This window comes from Muscardinus avellanarius, assembly GCF_963383645.1.
Source record: "Muscardinus avellanarius genome assembly, chromosome: 6".
Classification (NCBI taxonomy): domain Eukaryota; kingdom Metazoa; phylum Chordata; class Mammalia; order Rodentia; family Gliridae; genus Muscardinus; species Muscardinus avellanarius.
The window spans coordinates 31267740-31295329 of record NC_137791.1 but is presented as its reverse complement, the minus strand read 5'-3'; the positions used below and the strand labels follow the sequence as shown (position 1 = coordinate 31295329).

Genomic DNA, 27590 nt, shown 5'->3' with positions numbered 1-27590 from the left:
CTGTTATGTGAGATTAACATTTTTAATTTTGGATAAATTGCTATAATACTAGATGTCAACCACTAAGCCAAGCATGGGAAGGATGGTTGGAAAAGAATGGGGTGGGGATTGGGTGGGGGCTGACTGGGCGATGTGTGCATGTATGTCTACAAAAGTTTGTATCCCACTATGATGTATGAATACAGTGCACCAATAAAATAAAATTAAAAAAAAAAAAAAGAAGAAACTATGCGTTCATTTTTGGAATGATCATCTTCTAAGAGCGAGATTCTGTTCTCCATGTGGTCTAATCGGTTGTTTTTGCTTTGAATTGAGGCCTTTACTTCATTAATTGCATCCTTTATCTCTTTTTGGCTCTCTCTGAGTTCTTTTCGAAGCACCTCTATTATTTCTACAGTTATTTTCCTGATTTGATCTTCTAGAAATCTCTGATTTTCTGTTTTATCGGGTTCTGATGTTGTGGGCATTCATTGCTCCAGTGTTATTCCTCTTTCCCATGATTTCGGAAGTTTGTGCCTTCTTGGGTTCTTCCCTTGGGTCACTATGGCTTCACTTAAGGTGCTCTGGATCTCGAGTCTGTAGTATCTCAGACCCCACTACTCCTTTACTGGGTTGTATCACAGAGTCTCCGACCCAGGGAGTCGATAGAGGCTGTTTTAAACTATCGGGGGTGCCAGGTTGCACGTTCTCCTATGGTGTGATATCTCTGCCACCGCCACTCCCCCACTGGGTCAAGTTCGAGGGAGTACAATACTGGGATTTCTTCTCTGGGGTCCGCAATTTGACTCACTGTTCTTGAGTTCGCAGATGTAGCTGTACTGGACTCTGTGAATTCGCTGCTGCTGCCGCCAGTGACAATATGGCACCGCTGCTACGCCCTCGGCCGTGAGGCTGGCTTATTTCTTCTTGGTTTTGAATTCCACTCTGAGAACTTGCAGCGTGTGCTGAGCTCAGCCACTGGGAGCTTTAGATGTTCCCTGCGCTGAAAGATCCCACCTGGCTGTTCTGCTGCGGCTCACCTCGGCTTGCTGTAGCCGTCTGGTGAAGTCGCCACTGCCGCCGGCAGTATGGCGCTGCTACCGCGTCCTTGGGCGTGAGGCCGGTGTATCTCCTCTGTGTCTCTGAGCTCTGTTCTCAGTCCGCTTTCTCTCTGGAGCCTGGTGATTTTTTTGTTTCTCTGGTGATGGTGTTTTCTGGCTATGAAAGGCGCTGAGTTTGTGGTACTGGAGATTAGTTGTTAGCGGGGCTTTTAAGCCCCGCTTTTCTCGGTCCAAGTTTATTCATTTTAAACATGACAAAATCTACAGGCAATTTTTTAAAAGTATAAAAAATGATTCAATAATATGATCTTAAAGATTAATCCCTTCTTTTTCTTATACTCAATAAGGACTTTAATTTTTAAAAAATCTACTTTGGAAAGCACAATTCTGTAATTTTCTACTCAAGTAAGAGTCATAAACCTACTATCATCTATAGTCAAATGAATATAACATTAGAGTCAAGAGCAGCAATACCACTGAAACCACTTTATTTAAAATTCTGTTGACTTGCAATAGCAGAGGCTAGTACAATTCAGCAGTAGTCCTACTTCTTAAAAACTGTACACACAACACATGAGCATGTAATACACACACATTTACTTTCTAGAGTCCATCAGTTGAGAAGCATAACACTCTTTGGAAGATAAAAATGAGGGAATGACAAGGAAGAGCCTCTTACCTGGTAAATATCAGAGAGGCTGCTGCTGCCAGAGTCGCTTGTGATGCTGCATCCTGAGTGGCTAGAAGAAACGTGGGTCACCTGTGGGTGGAGACTGTCAGCAAGATGCAGCTTTGTGAAATCTGCAGGAAGCTAGAGAAGAAGCAGGAAAAACTAGGATTACACTCTGAGTCAACAACTCCAAGGAGACATTTAAAATTACAGTACTAGACACAGTTCTAGACCACTGGGCCAAAAAATGTTATTAGAAAAGATCATCCAATTTTCAAATTCAAAAACTACAAAATATTATTCTTTTTGCCAAAAATCACAAAATATTTTTTAAGTTTATGAGTATATAATAAATTTTAAATAATACTTGGGTTTGGTGAATAACATGAATTTGAGTGAGTAACTGAATAAGCTACAATTTTTGAAAGTTACACATCGATGAGCAAATTAGTCTACTAATTGTTAGCAATCACAAATGCAACTTTGTGGCAAGAAACAGCTTAAACTTAAAAACAGCACTGAAGTTCTTTCATGCCCAAGTGATGTTTAAAAGTAAAAAATAGAACAAAAAGCCACAAGAATCATTGAATCAATGAAGTGTATTGTCATATTAAAAAACTATTCTATACTCTATGGAGAAACAACCATAACAGAATTTAGATCTGAGAATATTATGGACATTTACCCATCTATACATTAACATACACTTTCTATTTCTAATGTTTGTATAAAAATATTCTCTATTAAAATAAACAAATTCACTAAGCATCTCTCAGGTTCTTGTACCACCCATCATCCCTCACATAAAGAGAAAACACACTGTAAGAGGAAACACTCACACATTCTCCCATTCAACAAACACTTACTGGACCCCCTTTTCTCTTAGGTGCTAGTCAGTTAGCAAGGCTCTGAGAAAATACTGCCCTCAAGAATCTATACCCGTGCCAGTTACTACCAAATCTTTTGAATTAAAAAAGAAAAACTACATTTACCTATCACAGCACATTTATACTCCTGGCAAATAATACACACCATTTCAAAATATACTCTAACTGGCATTTTTAAATACTAAAAACATTCTTTCCTGCCTGTATACTGACCCTGAGATATTAAATAATAATAGAGGAATTATTAAAACTGAAAATAGTTTTACCTTAGTAATATTCTGCCTCTCTTCTGACCCACATCCTTCTTCCCCTTCCAAAAATGTGATACTATTCAGTAGCTTAGAATGAGCCTCACAAGGGAAATTACTCGAGTCTGACAATGATCGATGGATTTTTGATACCTCAAAGTTCCAAGCAAATAGGCAGAATGCATTCATAACACTCTATTATCAGTCAGACCGACTGTATGAACAGTTTACTCGACTGCCTAGCTTAAGTATATGGTATTTAACATTATTTACATATAATTTGTTCAGAAATAATCTTTAACTTTATGCTACACAAGGTACACAAGGAAATAATTCAAACATGAATTTATTGGGGCATATGATTAAATGCCAAATAAAACCGACAAAACTGAATGCTGGAGCAGTGTGGGGAGTGAGAGACTGGGCTAAATGAATAAAATAAGTGCAAACTTGAACCATTTCGCTATGTGTTTTCTTTCAAAATGAACCATTGAGGATGCTGTGAAATGTCATATGTAATTTAGGAAAGTAACAATTTCTCTATAAGGAATAGATACACAAACATCTTTATATTCAGAATTTATATGATTTATTTACTTTATAGAGTAGTAAAATATTTGCAGAATTTTTTCAGGAAAAGTTTGAACATAGTAGTTTTTAGATAACCATTAATGTCTAGGATTTTGATAAACGATGGTTTTTAGATATTAAAATACTATGTTCCGAGCCGGGCATGGTGGTGCACGCTTGTAATCCCAGCACTTGGGAGGCTAAGAAAGGAGGATTGCACAAGTTCGAAGCCAGCCTCAGCTACTTAGTGAGGCTCCCAGCAACTTAGTGAGACCCTGTTTCCAAATAAAATATAAAATAGGTCTAGGAGCATAGCCTGGAGGTAGAAAAGCCCCTGGGTTCCAATGCCAGTACCACCAAAAAATAAAAAATAAAAAAAATACTATGTTCCTAGCCCAGCCAGGATAAATATTTTCATCATCCTACCTACATTCCCATTTAACTTATTTACTGTAGATACAACTGGAAAAGCATTACTCTATGGCTAAGAGATTTTAAAAGATATCAATCAATAGATATAATTACAGAACAAATAAACCAACTTCTAAGTGATCACATTTTACAGACATGAACCAGGTTGACATTTGCCACGGTCTGAAATTTTTATTAAAAATTAACTTAATATGTCAAATGAAGATATAACTAATGAACTTTTACTCACTAAATGATTATTAAAGTCTCACAGGACTTGTCATCCATCAACTGGTCATTTTTCCTCAAAAAGAATTTACTGGGAGCAGGGCGTGGCGGTGCACGTTTGTAATCCCCGCGCTTGGGAGGCGGAGACAGGAGGATCGCGCTGGTTCGGAGCCAGCCTCGCTGACTTAAGAGACCCTGTTTCCACATAAAAAAGTTAAAAAATAGGTCTGGGAGTGTAGCCTGTGGGAGTGTATCCCGGAGGTAGAAGGGCTTCCAGGACCCCAGTACCACAAAAAAAAAAAAAAAAAAAAGGAATTTACTGGACTGCAAATACTAGGAGCTACTAAAATATCACAATTACCCGGCATAGTGGCACATGCCTATAATCTCAACATACCTGTAATCCCAGGAGGAGTACAGATTTGAGGCCAGCCTCAATACTGTAGAGCAAAATCTTGTTAAAAAAAAATAAATAAAATGGACTGGGGTGTAGAATGCCCTGGGCTCAGTTCTCCAGTGTGGGGTGGAGGAGGAGGGGGGGGCATAATTCATAGAAAAGAGGTGTGCCTAGTCATTATATGTAACACAGTATGTTAATCTGCACCTGCTTTTCTCCACAAATACCAGAATTATATCACCATAAACAATGTCAGAAAGAAACATTATGTCAAAGTTGGCTAGGGCAAGAGAATACAAAGGTGACTGAGACATTCTCAATCCCAAATGTAACTTTTATTACCCCAAAGTCACTGCAATAGATGTTAATAAACAATAGGAAAACAACATTAAGTAAATACTTCTACATATTAGAAATAAGAATAGAGTACACCATCTTCAAGAAACCTTAAAATATTTTCCCATAATTTGGGATAACACGCTGGGCATGGTGGTGTTTGCCTATAATCCCAGTACTTGGGAGGCTGGGACAGGAGGATCACAGGTTCGAATCCAGCCTCAGCAACTTAAATGAGGCTCTCAACAATTTAGTGAGACCCTGTTTCAAAATAAAAACTAAAACAGGGCTGGGGATATGGCTCTAAGGTGGGATGGCCCTAGGTTCAATCCCCAGTACAGAAAGGGTATGGTAACAATGCTATCATTAAATCTTACTGACAATACACAAGAGTTGAGATTACAGAAAGACTTTGTAGCGGGTATAGGGTCTGAGATGCTGACTAGGCCCTGCCACAAAACTCTGATGGAAAAGAAGCAGGAAAACCAGGCCTAGGGAGACTAGAGGTTTTCATAGGGGAATGAACCCTGGGGGAGTTGGGCAGAAGCAGCAGCCACAGGTGCACAGCCAGAGTGCCAGGTCAACAAGATCCCCTGAGGGGAAAATATTTTTAAAAGGCACACTAAGGACAACAAGATCCACTTATTCCAAACATTGTTCTAGGTTTGACCCAATGCAGATTTAAGTGATTAGTATATTGTTTAAACTTGGAGTTAAAATGTGTTTGAAATTATATTGTGATTCTAACCATTATTTATTACTGAAATTGTTAAAAAATAGGAAAATTTTATGAACTTGGGATTATATACAGTATATGTCAGACTGAAAAATACAAGTTACATTAATAGGGAAATTCATTCTATACATTTTGATCTTAAAGCCAATATATTTCCCAACAATTACTAGTAACACAATTTAAAGATTTATTTCATATTTGATTATATAAACAAATTATTGCTCAAAATTTTCCTGGATCAAATAACCTACAGTTCTAAAAATGTAGTAGTTATCAATCACAATTTCAGTAATCTGTTAGGTAAATGACTGAATCAGTTAATCCACAGTGCTAAATATATTTTAAAAACTAATTATTTAAGCTATATTTGAAAATTAAGTTATATAAATTACATATTATATCTAAATCAGTTAGTAAGCACAAACCTAAAATGAATCATACTTTCACAAAACTTGGGAATCACTTGTGTATAATAGCTTGTTTTGTTTTAGTTGGGAGAACAAACAGGAATTCAAAAATAATTAGCTTTAAAAAAGAAAGCTCTAAAGCCAGGAGTGGTGGCGCATGCTTGTAATCCCAGCATTTGGGAGGCAGATAGCCTCAGCTACTTAGTGAGGCCCTTTGCTACTAACTGAGATCCCGTTTCAAAATAAAGAATAAAAAATAGGGCTAAGGGTGTAGTTCAGTGGTAGGATACCCCTGGGTTTCCATACCCAGTACCACACACACACACAAAAAGAAAGCTCTACTTAAGTCTCCTATATGAATTGGCATTTGATAATGACTGATTTATTAATTTAATGGTTGGTAATTACTAGCTAATAAAACTAATTCTATTTGAACATAATAAATGTAATAAATATAGAGAGCATGAAGTCTCTTAACACCACTAAATAAATGTTTGGTTGAAGTGGTAAAATTCCTAAAATTAATGACAGTACAGTGCAGACTATGGTAACTACCCTCCTTCCCCTTCCTTTTCTCCCTCAAGAATTGCATGGTTAAGCCCGGCGTGGTGGACCACCCTTATAATTGCAGCATTCGGGAGGCTGAGACCAGAGGATCACGGTTTGTGGACAGGCTCAGCTACTTAGTGAGACCCTCTGTAACTTAGAGAGACCCTGTTTCAAATTAAAGAATAAAAACTAGGGCAGTGGGTGTAGCTCGGAGGCCAAATGCCCCCAGTTCCATCCCCAGACCCCCCCCCCCACACACACACACACACATCCGGCACCTGTGGCACATACCCCCAATCCATAGAGGATGCATTTTGTGGAATTCTACTAACAGGTGTCCTACATAAAAGACAGCTTCATGATCCACAAGGCAGATTTTCACTTTAAAATTACTGAGAAAATCACATTAAAAAAAAAATCTACTATTTATATCTAATTAAGTCTTAAACTTTTTTCTTAACTGCGCTTGATGCCAACATTTTTCTAGAGCTCTAGCAAAACAAGAAAACTGTCCTCATATCACAATGCAATTTTGTTAGTAATATTGTTATTTTTACAAGGCAGAATTATCTATAACACTTCAAATAAACTTAGTAACAGTGAAAAAGTAAATAGAAAAGAAAAAAGCAGAGCGTAGTGCCACCATCAATAAAAATTTGTTTAACCAATAACTTGCCAAAATGAACCAAAATCACTTTATTTCAAGAAACAGAATGCACATGGCTGGAGTGACAGGTGGATTTTTAGCCAACTGTCCCAGGCAGCTTATCCTGAGTAATAACATCTAAAGTAAATAACCAGCACACTTAACCACTAAAAACTAACAATATTAGGATGCATCACTAAAAGCTGGGCATGGTGGCACATGTCTGCAAGCCCAGTTCTTGGGAGGCCAAGATAGGACCACAGGTTCAAGGCTAGCAACATAGCAAAGCCCTGAATAACTTCGTAAGACTGTTTCAAAATAAAAAATAAAGAGGGCTGGGGTGGAGGAGCTTGGAGGTAGACTGCTCCTTGGTTTAATCCACAATACTGCACAAAATACAGGGGAAATTTCTGTATAATATAAAATTTCTTGTTCACAAATATTGATAATGGAAAAACGTAGAGGTTTTCTAAATGTATCATGAGATACTAAACTGACAGAACTTTTTCATTAAGTTGCAAATAAACATTTTAAAGTGTTGACATGTTTTATAGGAATAGTGCTACAAAAATTTGTTTGCTTTGCATCTACCAGAGACACCTGATAAAAATTAATAACTTGTAACAACAGATTATTCTTTTAGCTTCCTACCAGGCTCAAAAGACATAAACCTCATGCCAGACATATATAAATTTAACTTCTGTTCATCTGCCTCCTAAGTCTAAATAATTGTGGACAAGTTAACTTGTGTGAACTTTAGTCTCTTCTGTGAAATGAATATAGCATAATGAAATAATCACTGTAATCTATAAAATCTACCTTAAAATACCTCTGTTGTTTTTCTTTCTATATATTTTACAATCAAGGTCCTCAAAAACTTAGTTTCCAACACTATCAAAACTACGATTATTTAATTTTATTTTTTATTTTTGTAGTACTGGGGATTGAAACAAAGGGCATTCTACCTCTCAGCTACACCCTCAGCACTATTTTTTATTCTTTATTTTGAAACAAGGTCTCATTAAAATGTGGAGGGCCTCACTAAGTAAATGAGGCTGGCCTCAAACCTGTAACCTTTCTGTCTCAGCCTCCCAAGTACTGGGATTACAAGCCTGAACCACCATGCCTAGCTTTAACACTATTATTATAGTATTCACTTATTTTACATTACCCACAAAAATCTACATATTAAGTTTTAAATAAATCAAAAATTTGTATGGAGAGACTCACTTCTTAAAATATAATGAATTTTACAAACTAAATAACCTTCTTGTCATAATATGCTTATAGTCCAATTACTTTCTTTTATAAACACTTGACTTTTCATTGTTTAGAACTATAACGAAGTGGTAACAACTTGGGTACTTTCTACTTTTAGATGTGTAGTCTTACTGTGTTTGTGCTTTCAAATAGTCATGAATTTTCCCAGAAACATGCTACCAAGTAGGTGTGGCATAACCACAAAATATATTTCTGCCATACTGAGACGCTATCTAAAGGACAGACAGAACAGAAATACCATGTAGTAGGGGGTGGGGAGGATGCTTTATTTTGACAGTACCTTACTACTTTCCTATATTGCAATAACATTTCAGAGAGGACTTGGTATTATGATATGGCTTATATTCATAAATCTTTCACAAGGCTTTCTGTCCCAACAAGTCTTTATATGCTGGGATTAGCTAGTGAAATGTGCTAAAGGCTCAGCATCCTTAAGCTGAAAATCTAAAATTTGAAAATGCTTCAAAATCTGAAACCTTTTGGACTCCCTGACACCAAAGATGGAACATTCCCCATCCAGTGATAGGTTGTGATCAAAGTGCAGGTATATGAAAAATACTGTATAAAAATACTTTCACGCTACGTGTATAAGGTACATATGAAACATAAGTCATATTTAGACTTAGGTTCTGTCCTAAGATATCTAATTATGTATATGCACACATTCCACAGTCCAAAAATATCTGAAATCCAAGTCACTTCTGATTCCAAGCATTTGGGGTAAAGGATATTCAAAGCATAGTGCCCTGACCCTCTGCCAAGGCAGAAATGCCACCCTTGGGTTTTTCTGGGTTAGAATAATAAAGTTTACTGATTACAGTTGGAAAAATTATAATCTTTCTAAAATTTAATTCCTACCTTGTGAAATGAGGTTAATCTGAACACAAAGAGAATACCTAGGACTCCTGATGAGGAAAATAGAAGATTGAAATTATTAAACCGATTAAAAAGAGATGATTCTAATGGCACACGCTTATAATCCTACTACCTGGGAGGCTGAAACAGGAGGATTGCAGGTTTTACAAGCTTTAGCAACTTACTGATACTGTTTCAAAATAAAATATAAAAAGGGCTGGGTGGATAGCTCATAGGTAGAATGTCCTGGGAGAGAAAGGGGATAGGAGAAGAAAGAAAGGAGGAGGAGAGGGGAGAGGAGAAAGAGAAGTTGTTATTTAGCAAATAAGTTTAGAAATCCTTTTCTATGGTAAGTTGAAGAAAAAGCATTAAGTAGAAGGTACCCCACATGCAGTTTACTTCAAGTGGAAAAGTAGACTCCTTTAGTAGGCCAAGAAAGTGGTTTATTAAGTACTATATATCCCAAATGTTTGCCTAAGTCCCATTTTCCCCAAGATTAGGCAATAAAATCACGTGCATACCAGTTACTAAGTGCCAGGCCCTTTTCAAGCACTTGCACTGTATTCACGCATTTAATTCTTATAATAATCTTATGAAGTAGAAGTTAGTATGACTATATTAAATAAGAGCAAACTAAGACACATAAAGTTCAAATGATTTGTACCAAGTTCATACAGCGAAAAGGTGGCAGAGATGGAATCTAGACATCGGATGACCGGTTCCAGAACTCATACTCTTAAGCATTAAACTTAAATGCATTTATTAATTAGCTGACTTGAAAACTCTCATGGATATTAATCAAATTGCTATATCAAGCTATTAGTGTAGCTTCTATAAACTTCAAACTCACATGAAAAAATAAATTACTATAGTTTCTTAGTCACTTTCATTAAATTATTCAGACTTTACATTTCCAGCATCAATAACTTTGACATCACAAAGCCACTTTTTTTTTTTGCCATCCAAAAGTTTCTTTTTGCTCAAATTTATTTTCAGACACAGATGCATATACAAGACATGGACAATGCTGTGTAACATTGGTGAAGTTGAATTTTCATTTTTCTTCTAGGTTTATTACAACAACAATCCTTTACTATTTGCTTTAAACTGGTCTTTAAAATGTTTATGGTAATATCCCGTAACTGCAAATTTGAAATCATATATCCAGGAATCATTACTATATTTATGTGATTTTTTTGGGGGGAGGCGGTACTGGGATAGAACCAGGAGCATTCTACCTCCGAGCTACACCCCTAGCCTTATTGTTTATTTTTATTTTGAAACAGGGTCTAAGTTGTTTAGGGCCTCGGTAAGTTGCTAAGGCTGGCCATGAAACTGCGATCCTCCTGTCTCAGCCTCCCAAGTACTGGGATTACAAGCCTGTGCCACCATGCCCAGTTTATGAAACTTCAACTCACAGATAGGCATGGTGGTGCATGTCTATAATGCCAAAAGGCTGAGGCAACAGGAATGCAAATTCCAGGCCAGCCTGGGTAATTTAGCAAGACCATGTATCAGTTTTGTTTGGGGAGCGGGGGCAATGGTAGTGGGGATGGAACCCTTCTACCTCCAGGCTACACTCCCAGACCTATTTTGTCTTTTATTTGGAAACAGGGTCTCTTAAGCCAGAGAGGCTGGCTTTGAAACTCCGTGATCCTCCTGTCTCTACCTCCCAAGCACGGGGATTATAAGCGTGCGCCACCACGCCTGGCTGAAAAATTTTTAAAAAGGTTAGATATGTAACTCAAATGATCTGTACCAAGTTCATACAGCAAAAAGATGGCAGAGATGGAATCTAGACATCGGATGACCGGAAAAAAAAAAAAAAAAAAAAAGATTAGCTATTCAACTCCATCATCTTAGGCAAGATACCGTGTTGCATGGGCAGTTTTAGAATTAGAACCATTGAAAGACTGTCATCTATAATTGTTTCAAAATTAAAATATTTATCTATGACCTAAAACAAAACAATCCAAAGAGTTTGTGCAAGTTTCCAAAGCAAGACTGAAGGGAGTTTTCTAATTACTGTGTATATATAGCCATATGAAATGTTCTGTTGCCTGTTAATAGTTTTATGATAGTTTTCAAGTAATAGCCACTTCATTCTTACTACACACACACACACACACACACACACACACACACACACACACACACGGGCACACTCTGATTAATTCAAGGTCAGCCTCAGTAACTTAGCAAGCCCCTTAGAAACTTGGTTAAGTCCCTGTTTCAAACTAAATAAATAAAAAGTGCTGTAAGTGTAGCTACAATGCCCCAGGGTTAAATCTCCAGTAACAATAACAAAGCTAAACTGTTTCCTTCCTTCCTTCCTTCCTTCCTGGAACTGAACCCAGGGGCATTCTATCTCCAAGCTATAGCCCCAGCCTGATTTTTTATTCTTTATTTTGAAACAAGGTCTCACTAAGTTGTGAGGGCCTAAGTAGCTAAGGCTAGCCAAGAACCCAGATCCTCCTGTCTCAGCCTCCCAGGCTGGGATTACAAGCAGGTGCCACATGCCCGGCTGCCTTCATTTTTAATAAGTATAAATTTAGTCGTCCCTTAGTATCTGAGGATGCTAAAGTCACTTATAAAATGGCATAGTATCTGCATATAACCTATATACATCTTACCATATATTTTCAATCATCTCAAGGTTAGCAAGCATGTGGACATGCTTGGCCTCTGTCTCTAATGTAATCCTGCCCCTTACCTTGATGGGTGAGGGCTTAGGCTCACAACTCTGTGCAGTTGGCTACTTTCTAAGACAGACATTAAATGTAAGGCAAACTTTACCATTCTGGAAGATTCCTGGTCAACTAAAGGTTATAAGAGCTAAGAAGGATGACCAAAACTAAGATGACTGACTTCTGGAAAGGTTTGGGTCAAGCAAAAGTCATATGCGTTCGGATTGCTGACACACAGGAAGATTCAGAGAGAAGAGCATACGGACACATGTGTCGTGTATCTTTACAAAGTGAATGCCCAGGATACAATTAAAAAATGGAAAAGAGCACATTTGTATTTGATTTGCTACTTTGACAGAAAAGATAGCTTTTATTTCTTACATATAGCACCAAACAATTCATAATATATTTTATTATTTTCTCTGGTTCTTGAGATATTACAGTAGTTTTGTTTCTAAGTTAGATAAGTAGCACAATAATTTCTCATAAACTATTTAATAATTATGCTCCTTTGGTTTAGTGATGTGCTAGATTTATCTCAACTTTATACTAGACATATAAAGTATACTTGATAACATATTATATATAAATATGTGGAAAGTCTATGTTATATACATAGTTTGTGCGTGTATTTCTTGAAGGTAGTATCATTAAAGTTGTTCCTTGGGGAAATAAGTGAAGTATCAGAAACAAAAACAATTTTCTCAATATCACATCTTAGGGAAGTTGTTCTGGCTGACTAGTCACTATCTATTTCATCATTTTTCTTGTAACCTTGGCTGAAGGCAGTGCTTATCACTTCTGGACACTTTTCTTGGTTATCCTTTGTCTCATAAGAAGATTCCTTCCGCTGGGCTTGGTGGCACATGCTTGTAATCCCCGCACTTGAGTGGCGGAGACAGGAGGATCGTGCAGGTTTGAAGCCAGCCTCGCTGGCTTAAGAGACCCTGTTTCCAAATACAAAGTATAAAAAAATAGGCCTGGGAGTGCAGCCTGGAGGTAGAAGGGCTTCCAGGAACCCCAGTACCACCAAAAAAAAAAAAAAGACTTCTTCCTAAGACTCTCATTCAGTCAATTCCCCGGCATTTTTTCATGACCTTTTCAGTCACCTGCAAAGATTTATTTATATAATCGACTGAGCAACTCTCTTAGAAAGTACATCTTTTCTTAAATTAATATCAACTTTGTGGGGGGGGGTACTGGGGTTCCTGGAAACCCTTCTACCTCCGGACTACACTCTCAGACCTATTTTATATTTTTATTTGGAAACAGCTTGGCTGGCTTCGAACCTGCACGATCGATCCTCCTATCTCTGCCTCCCAAGTGTGCACCACTACGCCCAGCTAATACCAACTTCTAACGTTAATCTGGGTTTACTTTCCTCTACTTCAACTACTTTGTCTGAATTTTTCTCTCTCTGTGTGTGTGTGTGTGTGTGTGTGTGTGTGTGTGTGCACGCGCGCACGCGTGTTAATTGAGCATCCTAGGTTTAAATCAGGGAAAGAGAATAACATTCATTAGATATATTCAGAGAGCCCAGTAATGCAGTAATCCAGAGAGCACATGCCTGTAATCCTTAGGAGGATTAAAACTTAGGAGGCTAAGACAGGAAGATCACAGGTTCAAGGCCAGCTTCAGTTACTTAGTGATACTGTTTCAAAATAAAAAATAAAATAGAGCTGGGGTATAGCTCACCACCACACACACACAAATGTGCATGCATACACACACACACACACACACACACACACACACACGCACACACTGATGATTTTATGATTGGTTAAATATAATTTTTGGTACCACCAGTGCACAGGTACACATATATACACACACAAAATAAATCACTAATAACTTGAAACTGGCTTTAAAAGTACAGTTCAAAGCCAGGCATGGTGGTGCACTCTTGTAATCCCTGCACTTGGGAGGCTGAGACAGGAGGATCACACAGGTTTCAAGCCAGCCTCAGCAACTTAGTGAGGCTCTCAGCAACTTGGTGAGACCCTGTCTCCAAATAAAGTATTAAATAGGTCTGAAAGTATAACCATGAGGTAGAAAAGTACCACAAAAAATAGAAATATCTGGATTTACCTTCAGAACTTAAAAAATTAACCAAGTTCTCACTATGTGTGAGGGTACTCTAATAGAATTTACAAATACTGTCTCCCTGCACTTTAATGCTATTGCCATTACTGTGTCCTATCTTGCTTCTTGTAATAATCTCTTTTGTTCCTTTCCTTCTCTTCAGCATGCTGCAATTCAGGTAAACTTTAAAACCTGACAGGAAAATTCATACCAGGTCAAGTCATCCCCTGACTAAAATCTTCCAGTGGTCTGCTTACCCTCAGGGAAAGCTGACCCTCCTGACCATGGCACTGTCTTCCTCTGCCCCAGAGGCAACTCTTCCCCTCAGTCTCTGCATGCTATGCCTGTATCTGATTATTTCAAATGTCATGTTCTGTATCTCTCCTAGGTTTTCACTATTTCCTTCCTTCTCCTGGAGAATAGTCCCGCCCCTGGCTCATTTTCTGAAGCCTCCTTCAGGAACTGGAGATCCCGTGAGATGCACTGTGACATCAAGAACACTATGTCACAAACTTAAATACCCTGTAAGGTACCTGCTAATTTAACAGTACAATGGACTTTCTAGATCACTCCAAAGGGAACACACCTGCCTTTTTATCACTCTTTCCAAGCTCCAAATACTGTGCCTAAAATACACAAAAAACTCACTGAACTCTTGACTAGCTAAGAGCCGAGGACACTGAGGATGAGAGAAGCTGAGGGAAAACTGCCATGCTCCAATGTTCTCACCCTGCCAATTTCCTCACTGCCCCATTTCACATAAGAATGAGGTGGCTATAAGTAAGCAGTAATTTTAGTTTAGAATTCCTGGAAGTCAGACAAAGAATTTAAGGACAAAATTTCTGAATTCACAAATTTTTAACTTCCAAACTTTACATATAGCAACAGAAGAGATAGAGAAGTTATGAACTCTACTCAGAACGGTAAGATTCATCCAGCCACTTAATTTATGCAGTAGGTTCTCACTGACATTCAGCAACATCCCAGTCACTGTTAGAAGCACTAATACGTCAATGGCCGGGATTGGCAAAATCCATACTCCCTGAAATTTAACCCTTGGAGAGAAGAGAAACGTGATGGTGCAAAGGGAAAAAAAGGAATATGGACAAATGATTTCAGGTGTCTATGAGTACTATAAACACATGACTGAAGGGGGCAGTTGCAATGGACTAGGGAGAGGAAGGTTATTTTACATTGCCTGTCTAGGGACTATTGATACTTGAGGTGAGGAGTGGAGAGAAACCAGCCAAATACAAGGAGAGCTTTACAAATGGAAGGACTATCAAAAGCAAAGGCCTGAAGATAGTGAGAACCTAGAAAAGTTTAAAAAAAAAAAAAGAAAAAGAAAAAATAGAAGCTCCAAGTTAACTGGAAGGTAGAACGTGAGATGGGTGAGGAAGAAAGAGATTGTCTACTCAGAACCACAAGATCCTGCACAGAGTTTGCACACTGCCAGGTAGACAGGAGAACACACCTGGGCTCAATCCCCAGTATCCTCAAAATATTCAAATGCAAATTTTTAAGTAAAAACACAATAATAGACCTACTAGAATTTAGTATAATTTCCTCATTTCACAGGTGTGGAAACTGTTATAAAAAGATCAATTAGCACGCCGGGCGTGGTGGCACACGCTTGTATTCCCCGCGCTTGGAAGGTGGAGACAGGAGGATCGCGCTGGTTCAGAGCCAACCTTGCTGGCTTAAGAGACTCTGTTTCCACATAAAAATGTTAAAAAAATAGGTCTGGGAGTGTAGCCCGTGGGAGTGTATACCAGAGGTAGAAGGGCTTCCAAGAACCCCAGTACCACCAAAAAAAAAAAAAAAAAATAAAGATCAATTAGCTATGGCACTGCTAAAACTAGAATCTAAGTCTTATTTTTAATTTTTTATTGGTGCATTGTAAAAGAGTCTTGCTAAGTTGCTGAAAGTTTTGCTGGCTTCCCAAGCATTAGGATTACAGGCATGCACCAACTCACCAAACCTTACCTTTTTATAACAGAAAAAAACTAATTTAAATAATATTTAATTTTTTACAGTATAAACTCTATCATTAATTTGAGCATGTGTGCATGTATATAATACTGAAGATCTCAGAAAATACTGAAAGGGAAAAATATCCTGGAATCCTTCATTACTAATTATTACAATATGTAAATAAAAATTAACACTTTAAATCTCAGTTCCATGATACATGCATATTACAATAATGATTCCTCCTACAAAAACATAACACTTTCAGAATGCTGTACGTTCACGTGGATCCCTGAGACAGTGAATAACTTTACCTGGGTTTCGGCACAGGATCAAAGACAATCTGATTTTCAATATAATCCATATTACTATTCTCCCTAAGTAGACATCTACATTTCTAATACTTCATTATCATGTAAAGTTTCTAAGTATCTTTTAAAATTTTTGCTGCTTACCTAAATAATATTTCATATTTTATAAAAGTGTTAGTATCATGTGACTCATAATAAAATTCTGATATTGACAACATCTTAATTTAACATGAGGATTGCTAATGGAATATTTAGTGTTGGTTCTTATTGCCTTCAGTTTTAAGTTTAGCAACAAGAAAAATCCTCTACAGGTAAAACAATTACCTACTAATTCTAAACTTATTGACACATCTATCTATACCTGCATTTTTGTACTTTTATTAATCCATCTCTCACACTTTTCATAAATATTTATTAGGTGGCATTTTACTGTTAAACACATCCTAGACACTCCAGCTAGAGTGGTAACAGATGAAGCCTTCCTGGCATTAGGCTTATATTCCAATGGAGAGTGCATACCAAACAAGCACTGGAAACATCAACAACAACAAACAAAAACATAATAAGAATGTTTGCAGAGAATTGAAATAAGAGGGTGTAACAGAACTGCCTAAGTGGTTAACTTTGTGTTGGCCCACCAGGAAATCCAACATTACATGAGAAGTATCTGAAAGTCAAGAAGCTAGCCAGGTAAAGATCACAGACTGGACTTTGTGTAAAAATAACAAGTGGAAAGACTCCAAAGTTCAGTGAATAAAGGGGGTGTAATCTAGTACTTACAAACTATCTTCACATAAGCTAGGTTTATGTATATGTTCATATATAATCACACTAATTCTTAATTAATTAATTCATTCATTCATTTAGTGGTGCTATGTATTAAACCCAGGGAGCTCTACCACTGAGTTACACATTCAGCTCTCGTTTTATTTTTTATTTTGAAATAGGGTCTCACTAAATTACTGGAATCTCACTAAATTGCTGAAGTTGGCTTTGAACCTATAGTCCTCCAGCTTCTGCTTCAGCAAGTAGTGGGATTAAAGGCATGTACCACAATAACCAGCTGTGACCAAACTAGTTCTATTCCTAATGTTTTCTACCTACTCTGGGAAACGAGAATAAAAGCGAAAAGTCATGGAGGTACAAAACAATCTCTACTGAATAAAAAAGAGTTAATTAAGGAAAGCATCTTTAATCACAAGGTATATAATTGACTTAAATGGTAAAAGCAAAAAAAAAAAACATGATGTATTATACAACTGCCAAGATTTATTTAATGTATTCCAGTTATAATGGTTCAAACCTCTAAAGTATTTCGAAGTAAATAGGGGGAAAGCCACTAAAATTTCATCACATTTACTCCAGGAAAAGAAATGGGGTTCTATCAGAATGAACATATTCTCCAGCAGGACTCTGTGCAAATGACCAGCTGTGTACATGTGCATCATCCTTCATACTTCCAACCTGACTCCTCCCCAGGTGGCAGGAATCAACAGGTCCCTTAGAAGCAATTCTTGAGATGTTCTAATTCATAATTCCTGAATAATTCCTTGGTTTGTGTGTGCAACAAGAAGCTTATGTAAGCTTCTCCTTCCAAGTTAGTGCTGGGGCAAGAAAACACTTGGCCCATATGAGAGCATATTTAGTTGATGAGTTAATTTACTACTGTTTTGCTGAGTTGGAAGAGAGGTGCCTTTTATCAGTTGGTTGATTTGGGGAAACAACTCTGAAAAAGCAACTGTCGATCTGGTGGAGATAACAATGGAAAGTAGGAGAGGGAGCCAGAAAGCCAAATTTTGAAGCTTTTATACTACTTTTCCATAAAGAAACTTCACCCTTAAGTTGAAACTTTTTCTTTAGTTGAAATATATAGCCAGAGGCAGTTCTTTAATGCTTAGTCCCAGTACCTGGGAAGCTGAAAGGAAGGATTGGGAGTTTGAGGCCAGCCTCAGCAATTTAGTGAGAATTTGTTTCAAAATAAAAAGAGCTAGGAGGTACCTCTGAGGTGGAATGCCCCTGGGTTCAATCCTGGGAGGGAGGAAAGGAAAGGAAAGGAAAGGAGAGAGAGGAGAGAGGAGAGAGGAGAGAGGAGAGAGGAGGGAGGGAGGGAGGGAGGGAGGGAGGGAGGGAGGGAGAGAGAGAGAGAGAGAGAGAGAGAGAGAGAGAGAGATATTTCATTGCAAACAGACAAAAATAAAATATGTTACACATAGCACATAAGAATTTCAGTGCTAACACCTCTTTTGGCATAGATTCTGTTTTTATTGCATGCAAATTTGGGGAGTGGGGTGGAGAATGAACTCATGTCTTAAGACTCTGGCAACTGCTCGAATTTCACAGCAAAGAAGCAGCATTTAAGAAGCTAGGAATCTGAGTCACTTAATATCAGGCTTCAGCTAAATTCTTAAATGGTTATATAACACCACTAATTTTTAAGAACAAGGGATTTTAAAAAGTGTCATAGATTTAGGATTTCCTCTTTCTGTTTTTCATAATACAAAAATGTCTTGTATAATCCTCCCATATATAGATATACCCATCTATCTTATATAAACTTATTTTTTCTTAAAGAATGAAAACTCTACACATCTTCAGATAGATGTCCATTATCAACCTGACTTCCCAAAATAAGCCTTTCATTGGTATTAAATAGCTTATTTCTCCATGATAGTACTTCATATGTGCAATATAAGGTAAAATACAAAGAATTCTACTGTATAATTAAAATGTCGCTAAAACTCCAGTGAATTCACACGTTATCAAACAACCAAATTAAAAGACAGTATTTAAATCCTGGATGCTTCACACCATGCAGACAGAACATCTGAATGAAATACAAAAGTTTTCCCTCACACTTTGACATTTGGACATGGAGTAGATCAAACTTTTAAATAGGAACATGAGAGCATATATTTGAAAATTAATTTAAAAATATAAACTACTATATGAATAGTTTCTCCAAATTATGAATAATAAATTTAGAAAATATTATTTCTATGTTATCATTAACCAAAGGCATCCTTCTGTAAGAACAAGAATCACAAACAGCTAACATTAATATGCTTAAACCATAAGAATTGCTTTTTCCAGTATTTAATAGGGATGAGAAGAATCATATAAAAGATATTATTATAAGTATTGTATTTAGAGCAAAAAGAAAGCAAATAATCACGTCCCTCTTCCATGCTTAGCATTAAATTATCTTTTACAAAATAAAAGGCTTTTTCTTTTTTATCGATACAGCAATATGTACAGTTAAGAAGTACAGAACTCCCACATCCTGGCCTTTACATTTTTCTTCTTTAAAGAAAACGGTAGTTATGAGCCCCATAATGACTATTTAAAATTCCTTAAATCACGTTGCAATAGCATTATATTGTATAGCATAACATATAATGGCATACTTAAATATGACTCAAAATTCCATGCTTCTATAATCTATTTTAAGTTGAGAGCAAATACAGACGTTTCTACCTTGATCAATTCTCTAAGCAAAGGTTAAATAGAAAGGCTAGCCTTCGGAAGAAATAGAATACATACCATGATATAGTCTCTGGTTAGAAAAGGCAAAAGGAACAGATTTAAATTAAGACTTGGGTGTATAAAAGCTGAAAGCATAGAATTTGTATCCACATAATGAACTGATGTCTCCTCTAAAGACGTCAGATTGCTGTTCAGCTAAACTATCTAAAAATACCTCCTTGCAAACACACACGAAATGACTACAAAGACAGGTCTTACTAAGCAGCTCTACTTGCACAAAATCACTTAATAAGTGGAGAAAAATTTTGAAGTACTTAGGGAAAAATGAACAGGATTTTTTTCATATCAACTACAATCTTTTATAGGCTATTTTGTAAACCAACTCCAATTTGTAAAGAGTAGCTAATGAAGGATCTTCAAAGCAAATAATTGATCTAAGGTGTCCAACAGAGAATAGTGTCTTTTAGAAACTTAAAATCAGATAAAGAAAATATATCTCTGAATCACCATTAACATTAAAAACAAACAAACAAACAAAATCCTAGCTAAAAAACCAGAAGCTAAATTCATGGATGCCCCACATGTCGGATCCTGCATCGCGTATGTAATCCCTAGGAACCATTTATAAAGTTTGCTTTGTTAACACTGCTTTCACAGACCAGAAAATACAGTTCAGGAGCATTTAAGCAATCTGCTTACTGTCACACAGCTACAAAGAGATGAGATTCTAACCTGCCTATGAACAAACCTACAGCATTATCATGACTGTTATCAACATTATTATTTTGAGGTGCTGGGGATCAAACCCAGGGCCTCTTATTCCTTGGGAAGTGCTCTGCCACTGAGCTATGGGCCCAGCCCAAGAATATTATAATCTAATATTGGCATTCACATAGGGTTTTACATAAGTTTGCAAAAATATTCTGAAAACATGAATTCTTTCTACATTTTCCTTATTTAAACTTCAAGTTTTTAACCCGTAAATTGGGGAAAAAATAATCCACTTTGCTCTTAACATTGTTTGATGATTAAAGAAAACCATACACAAACGCTTTGTAAAATAATAACTTCCTGTAACTATTACTAATCTTCAAAACAATGTTATAAGATAGGTCAGTATTATAAATCATCACCTCCATTTTGAAGTGACAAAACAGAAACTTTAAGAAGTTAAATGACTAGCCTAACCATTGCATAACTAGTCAACATAAAAAGAAAAGACTCTAAGCAAAATCTTGTACATAAAATTTGAATATTTCAAAAAATATTCAAATACTAGGGATTGAATCCAGAGGCATTCTACCTCTGAGCTATACCCCCAGCTCTATTTTATTATGTTTTATTTTGAAACAAGTTCTCACTAAGTTCTTAAGTGTCCCACTAAGTTCCTGAGTCTGGCCTCAAACCTGCAATCCTTCCATCACAGCCTCCCAAGTAATGGGATTATTGGCATGCACTACCATGCCTGGGTTATTTTATTGTCATAACACACACACACACACACACACACACACACACACACACACACACACACACGTACGTCAGAATGGTTCCTTTACAATACTATATGGAAAGGTCCACAGATGAAAAAAGTCCAGTGCATTATGCTTTGAATATCCCTACTGGCATCCTTGGCAAGATAAGCAGTAAGCACTGTTAACGAGCTCTGCTCCACTATATTTTAGTATGTGGTCCATTTGCGTTCAGGTGCAAGGTAACACTTCAAAGCCACTTGTCAGCTTATTATAACCCAATTTTGAGGGCAACATCTTTTTGCATGGCAACTTTGGGTAGTCCTTAAAAAAGGGAACCATAGAGAGAAGTAATGCCCCCAAAGCCAGCACCTGACACATCCTCCTTGAAAGAGGTGCTCTACTCTTGCCTGCTATGATACCCCTTTCACCATTTCCCTACTTACACTCTCCTCAGGGAATGAAGAGTGACCCCAGCGCCATTAGCACAGCTCAGAAAGGGCTGCCCTTAATGCCAGAAGGACTAGCATCACTGGACTGCAGGTCATCCTGCTGTGGCCAGGTGAAATAAAATTTAACATAGCCTTTAAAAAGTATAATTATATTCTATAGTCCCAAGGATGTGTTATAGTTAATAAGTGTTAAGAAATGTCAAAACTATAACAATAATAAGCCCCGTTATTATTTATATTTTAATTGGCTAAGATGATATGCTAAGTCTATCTACCTCAGAAATCTCCATCTGGTTACATACTACAATTAGCTCCCCATAAATTACTTATCTAACTAGAAACAAATTAAAAGAACAATTGTATCACCCAAACAGTAAGCCAAAGCAGGATCCTTTTATAAATTCAAGTCTAAAAAAAAAGGATAATGTAAACAACTTCTTAAGCACCATATAGATGGGGAATCTAGCTAAACCTGGTAACCTAAGAGGTTAAATCACAAGAGAAAACTTATATGTGAAAAGAAAAAGAGATTTTTAAATAAAAAATTTTTCTTGCAATTTTGGCCCATCTTGAAAGGAAAGAAAATATGCTACTTCTATTTCCATCAAGAACATGGTAAAATTACTCCACATCTTCAGGTAGGGATAGCAGTAGTTACTGCATCACACATAAGAAATCCCCCTGAAACCAATACCAAAGAAAACCACCTCTGAATGTGGAGGGAGGGAGAAATGACCTGAAATAAATTATGATACACAGAAAACAAAGGTTTTTGTCCATCCTTGCAATTATACTATGAACAAAGTTTACAGGCACCTCACGCAACTGACTAGATTATTTCTATACACGATGTCTGCCCATGTGTGTGCTTGCATATAGAACAAAAAATTGCAGATGACGTCACTATTTCTCCTAGTACTGAGGATTAAACCCAGTAGTTCTTCCCCATGTGGTTCTCCCATAAAGCTACATCCCCAGCCTTTTTTTTCCCCTCAGTACTGTGGATTGAACTAAGGGACATTCTATCTCTAAGCTATACCCCCAGTCCTATTTTTTATTCTTTATTTTGAAACAGGGTCTCACTAAGGAACTGAGGCTAGTGGAGAACCTGTGATCCTCCTGTCTCAGCCTCCCAAGTACTAGGATTAAAAGTGTGCACCACCACACTTGGCCTCAGCCCTATTTTATTTCAAGACAAGGTCTTACTAAATTGCACAAGATAATCTCAGACTTGCAATCCTCCTGCTTCAACCTCCTAAGTCGCTTGGATTGCAGTTGTGTGCCACCTTGCCCAATATCACCATGTATTAGTAGTGGAACTTTGGGAAAGTTTTGATTTCTTTAGGTATAATTCTAGGACAGCATACTTCCATTGTTGTGAGATTAAATGATAAATAAGGACATTTACAATATTGCCATGAGAGAAATACACCACATGATATATGCAGATACAAATGTATCACTTTGAATCTCACCATGATATATAATGAGTGTACCAACAAAAGTACATTTTTTTTTAAAAAAGAGCATAGTATGCCTTCAATTTAAGCTAGTGACATTATTATCATATTTTTGAGTCTAATAATGAATTAATCTGCAGAAATTTGCTTATAGAAGAGAAAATGACAAATCGACCTCAGGACACGATCTAATGCACTGTCTCCACCCTTTTTGTGTGAGTGACTTAATTTTCCTAATCTCCTGGTTAATGGAGGGTGAAGAATACCTAAAATACATAAAAATTGTACTTATCATGAGCCACACATTACTCTAAATACATAATAGATAAAGATTCCCTGCAATAGAATCACAGAGTTAAGCAGACGATGAGACCATATTACAAATACAAGTTTGTGACTCTGGAGCCCTCCTTTGGATACCATGCTTGTAGGTCTTGTTAATACCTTCTCTACCACAGAACTTTCTTCACAAATGGTACAACCAGTCAGATTTCAGTTATGGAAATCGTGTGTACAAACTTACTGGACTGTTTTAATCGATGTGTTCCTGGGAGTAGTTTTGTTATGAAGTGAGATTACACCCTCTCATCCACTGCTTTTGTTTTTTTTTTTTTTTTTTTGTGGTGCTAGTGACGGAACCCAGGGGCATTCTACCTCTGAATGACACCCCCAGCCCTATTTTTTGTTGTTGTTTTTTTGGTGGTACTGGGGTTCCTGGAAGCCCTTCTACCTCAGGGCTATACTCCCACGGGCTACACTCCCGGACCTATTTTTTTACCTTTTTATGTGGAAACAGGGTCTCTTAAGCCAGCAAGGCTGGCTCCGTGATCCTCCTGTCTCCGCCTCCCAAGCAAGAGGATTACAAAGGTGCACCACCAGCCCGGCACCCCCAGCCCTATTTTTTAATCCTTTATTTCTTGAAACAGGATCTCACTGAGTTGGCAAAGGTCCTCACTAAGTAGCTGAGGCTGTCTGTGAAACCATTATCCTCCAGTCATAGCCTCCCAGATGCTGGAATTATAAGTATGTGCCACCACACCCAGATTACTGCTAGCTTCTAACAGCACGTGTGGAACCCTAGGTAGTACATGTACATGTACATGTACACACACACACACGTGTGCACGCATGTATTCAGGTTTCTCTGAAGTACATTCTCTGATAAAATTATATAAATTAAAAAACCATACGCCGGACATGGTAGCACACGCTTCTAATCCCCACGCTTGGGAGGCAGAGACAAAAGGATCACGTAGGTTCGAAGCCAGCATTGCTGGCTTAAGAGACCCTGTTTCCAAATAAAAAGTATAAAATAGATCTTGGAGTGTAGCCCAGAGATAGAAGGGTTTCCAGGAACCCCAGTACCACCAAAACAAAAACAAACATGATATTCAAACTAATATGAAATCAAGTTATCTGCAATTCTTTGTCATCATGGGTTTCTTCAAACTCTATATTCCAGCTACTCTGGATGGTTCTGATATACTGTTCAAAATCTCCACAAAGTCCATCTGTTACAATGCCCTTATTCCCAGTGTTGACTTACTACTATCTGGTGGACACCAGCTGCTCCCTGAACATTCTTCAATTAGTCTCATACATGACACTCGGATCACATGTCAGCAGTAGGTCTTTAACCTACTGCTATTCTGTGAGCAACTCTAAGCCATGGACCAAACCTTATTTACAATCAAATAACCAGGACTCTTAACACTGAATTTCCATTGACCAGATAATCTATGCTAAAAAACTGGCAAGGCTCATAATATATCTAGTTCTACCACCGCCTGCATGCTACCCACAATAAACAAATGCCATCATACTAGACTCACAATTATATTAAAGGCTAATACCATATTTAATTGATTTTAAGATTTTGTTTCAACATCTTTGAAATCAGGATCTACCTTACAAACAGAAAAAAGAAAGTACTATATTGGTTCATTTAAAGTAAGAGGAAACATGCCTATAATCCCAGGACTTGGGAGGCTGAGGTAGGAGAATTTCAAATTCAAGAACAGCCTCGGGGACTTCCGGGAAGATGGCGACCGAGAAAAGCGGGGCTTAAGAGCCCCGCTAACAACTAATCTCCATTACCACAAAATCAGTGCCTTTCATAGCCAGAAAACACCATCACCAGAGAAACAAAAAAATCACCAGGCTCCACAGAGAAAGCGGACTGAGAACAGAGCTCAGAGACACAGAGGAGATAAACCGGCCTCATGCCCAAGGCCACGGCAGCAGCGCCATACTGCCGGCGGCAGCGGCGACTTCACCAGACGGCTACAGCAAGCCGACGTGAGCCGCTGCGGAACAGCCAGGTGGGATTTCTCACCGCAGGTAAAATCTAAAGCTCCCAATGGCTGAGCTCCGCACACGCTGCAGGGATTCAGAGTGGAAATCAAAACCAAGAAGAAATACGCCAACCTCACGGCCGAGGGCCTAACAGCAGCGCCATATTGCCACCGGCGGCAGCAGCAGAGAATTCACCGAATCCAGTACAGCTACATCTGCATACTCAAGAACAGTGAGTCAAATTGCGGGCAACAGAGGAAAAATCCCAGTACTGTACTCCCTGGGACTTGACCCAGTGGGGGAGGGGCGGTGGCAGATATATCACACCATAGGAGAACGTGCAACCTGGCACCCCCCCATAGTTTAAAGCAGCCTCTATTGACTCTCTGGGTCAGAGACTCTGTGATACAACCCAGTAAAGGAGTAGTGGGGTCTGAGATACTACTGAATCGAGATCCAGAACACCTTAAGTGAAGTCATAGTGACCCAAGGGAAGAACCCAGAGAAGGCACAAACTTCCGAAATCATGGGAAAGAGGAATAATACTGGAGCAATGAATGCCCACAACCCCACAACATCAGAACCCGATAAAACAGAAAATCAGAGATTTCTAGAAGATCAAATCAGGAAAATAACTGTAGAAATAATAGAGGTGCTTCGAAAAGAACTCAGAGAGAGCCAAAAAGAGATAAAGGATGCAATTAATGAAGTAAAGGCCTCAATTCAAAGCACAAACAACCAATTAGACCACATGGAGAACAGAATCTCGCTCTTATAAGATGATCACTCCAAAAATGAACGTATAGTTTCTAATCTAGAAAAAAAATCTGACAGCAGGAATCTGACATTGAAGAAATATGGGCCCATTTTAAGAGAGCTAACCTAAGAATAATTGGAATAGAGGAGGGAAAAGAAAGTGATACCAAAGGGATCAACAATCTCTTCAAGGAAGTAATAGCAGAAAATTTTCCAAACATAGAGCAAGAGGTTGATACACAGGTCCAGGAAACTTATAGAACTCCCGTTAGACAGGATCGGAGAAGAGGATCCCCACGCCACATAATTGTCAAAATGACCAATGTGGAAGCCAAGCAGAGAATCTTAAAGGCAACAAAAACAAAGGGCCAAGTGACATTCAGAGGCAAACCAATTAGAATCACTCCAGACTTCCCAAACCAAGTCATGAGAGCCAGAAGGGCTTGGAGTAACATATTCCAAACTCTGAAAGAAAACAACTTCCAGCCAAAAATTTCCTATCCAGCAAAACTTTCTATCAAATTAGATGGAAAAATAAGAAGCTTCCATGACAAACAGAAACTGAAGGAATTTATTTCTTCAAAACCAGCGCTAGAGAAAATACTCAAAGAGATTAACTACAAAGAAGAAATAGGTAACACACACCAGAACCAGAGAAACAAGAGTTTCCATCCAACAGACAACTAAGATTGGTTATCTGTGGAGATTCATTATTTATGTTAGTCTTTTACCTATCTCTAAATTGTATTGTTTGCCTTTATTGTTGTTAATTTTTAGGATTTCTAGTTGGAATATTAATATACCTTCAGATATACCACTTGGAAATATTTTATCCCATTCTATTAGTAACTTTTAACTCTGTTTACATTGTCTTTGGATATAAAATATTTTTTTTTATTTTTTAGGGAGTTTGTATACTCTTCTGTTGCCTGTGCCATTGAAATCATATCCAAGAAATCACTGCCAATTTCAATGTTGTGAGGTTTTATGACCCAGATTTTCTTCTAAAAGTGTATAGTCTTAAGATTTATATTTAGGTCTTTTATCTATTTTGAGTTAATACTTGTATATGGGATTAGGTAAGGGTCCAATTTTATTCTTTTCCATGTAATTATTATTTTTCAACAATATTTAGTTAAAAGATTATTATCTCCACCACCAAATGTTCGTGGAAACCTTGTCAAAAATAACTTGATAATATAGGGAAGAATTTAGCTCTAGGCTTTTATTTAACTCCAATGGTTTATATATCTGCCTTTAGAACAGTACTACACTGTTTCAATTATTGTAGCTTTATATGGTTTGAAATCAGAAAATATATATCTTCTAGCTTTGTTCTTTTTCGAGATCGTTTTGG

At 37.6% G+C, this 27590-nt stretch overlaps 1 protein-coding gene across 6 annotated transcripts in view; it reads right to left on the bottom strand.

The window, feature by feature from the left end:
- Positions 1-27590, bottom strand: part of RAPGEF2 (Rap guanine nucleotide exchange factor 2) — a gene marked incomplete at both ends in the record, with an annotated part of 267933 nt that overhangs the window by 60167 nt on the left and 180176 nt on the right. For all 6 annotated transcript variants that reach the window (XM_080697997.1, XM_080697998.1, XM_080698002.1 and 3 more), the window contains one exon: positions 1720-1851. In XM_080697997.1, coding sequence (XP_080554123.1) covers positions 1720-1851 — 132 coding nt within the window. The remainder of the gene's footprint in view (positions 1-1719; positions 1852-27590) is intronic.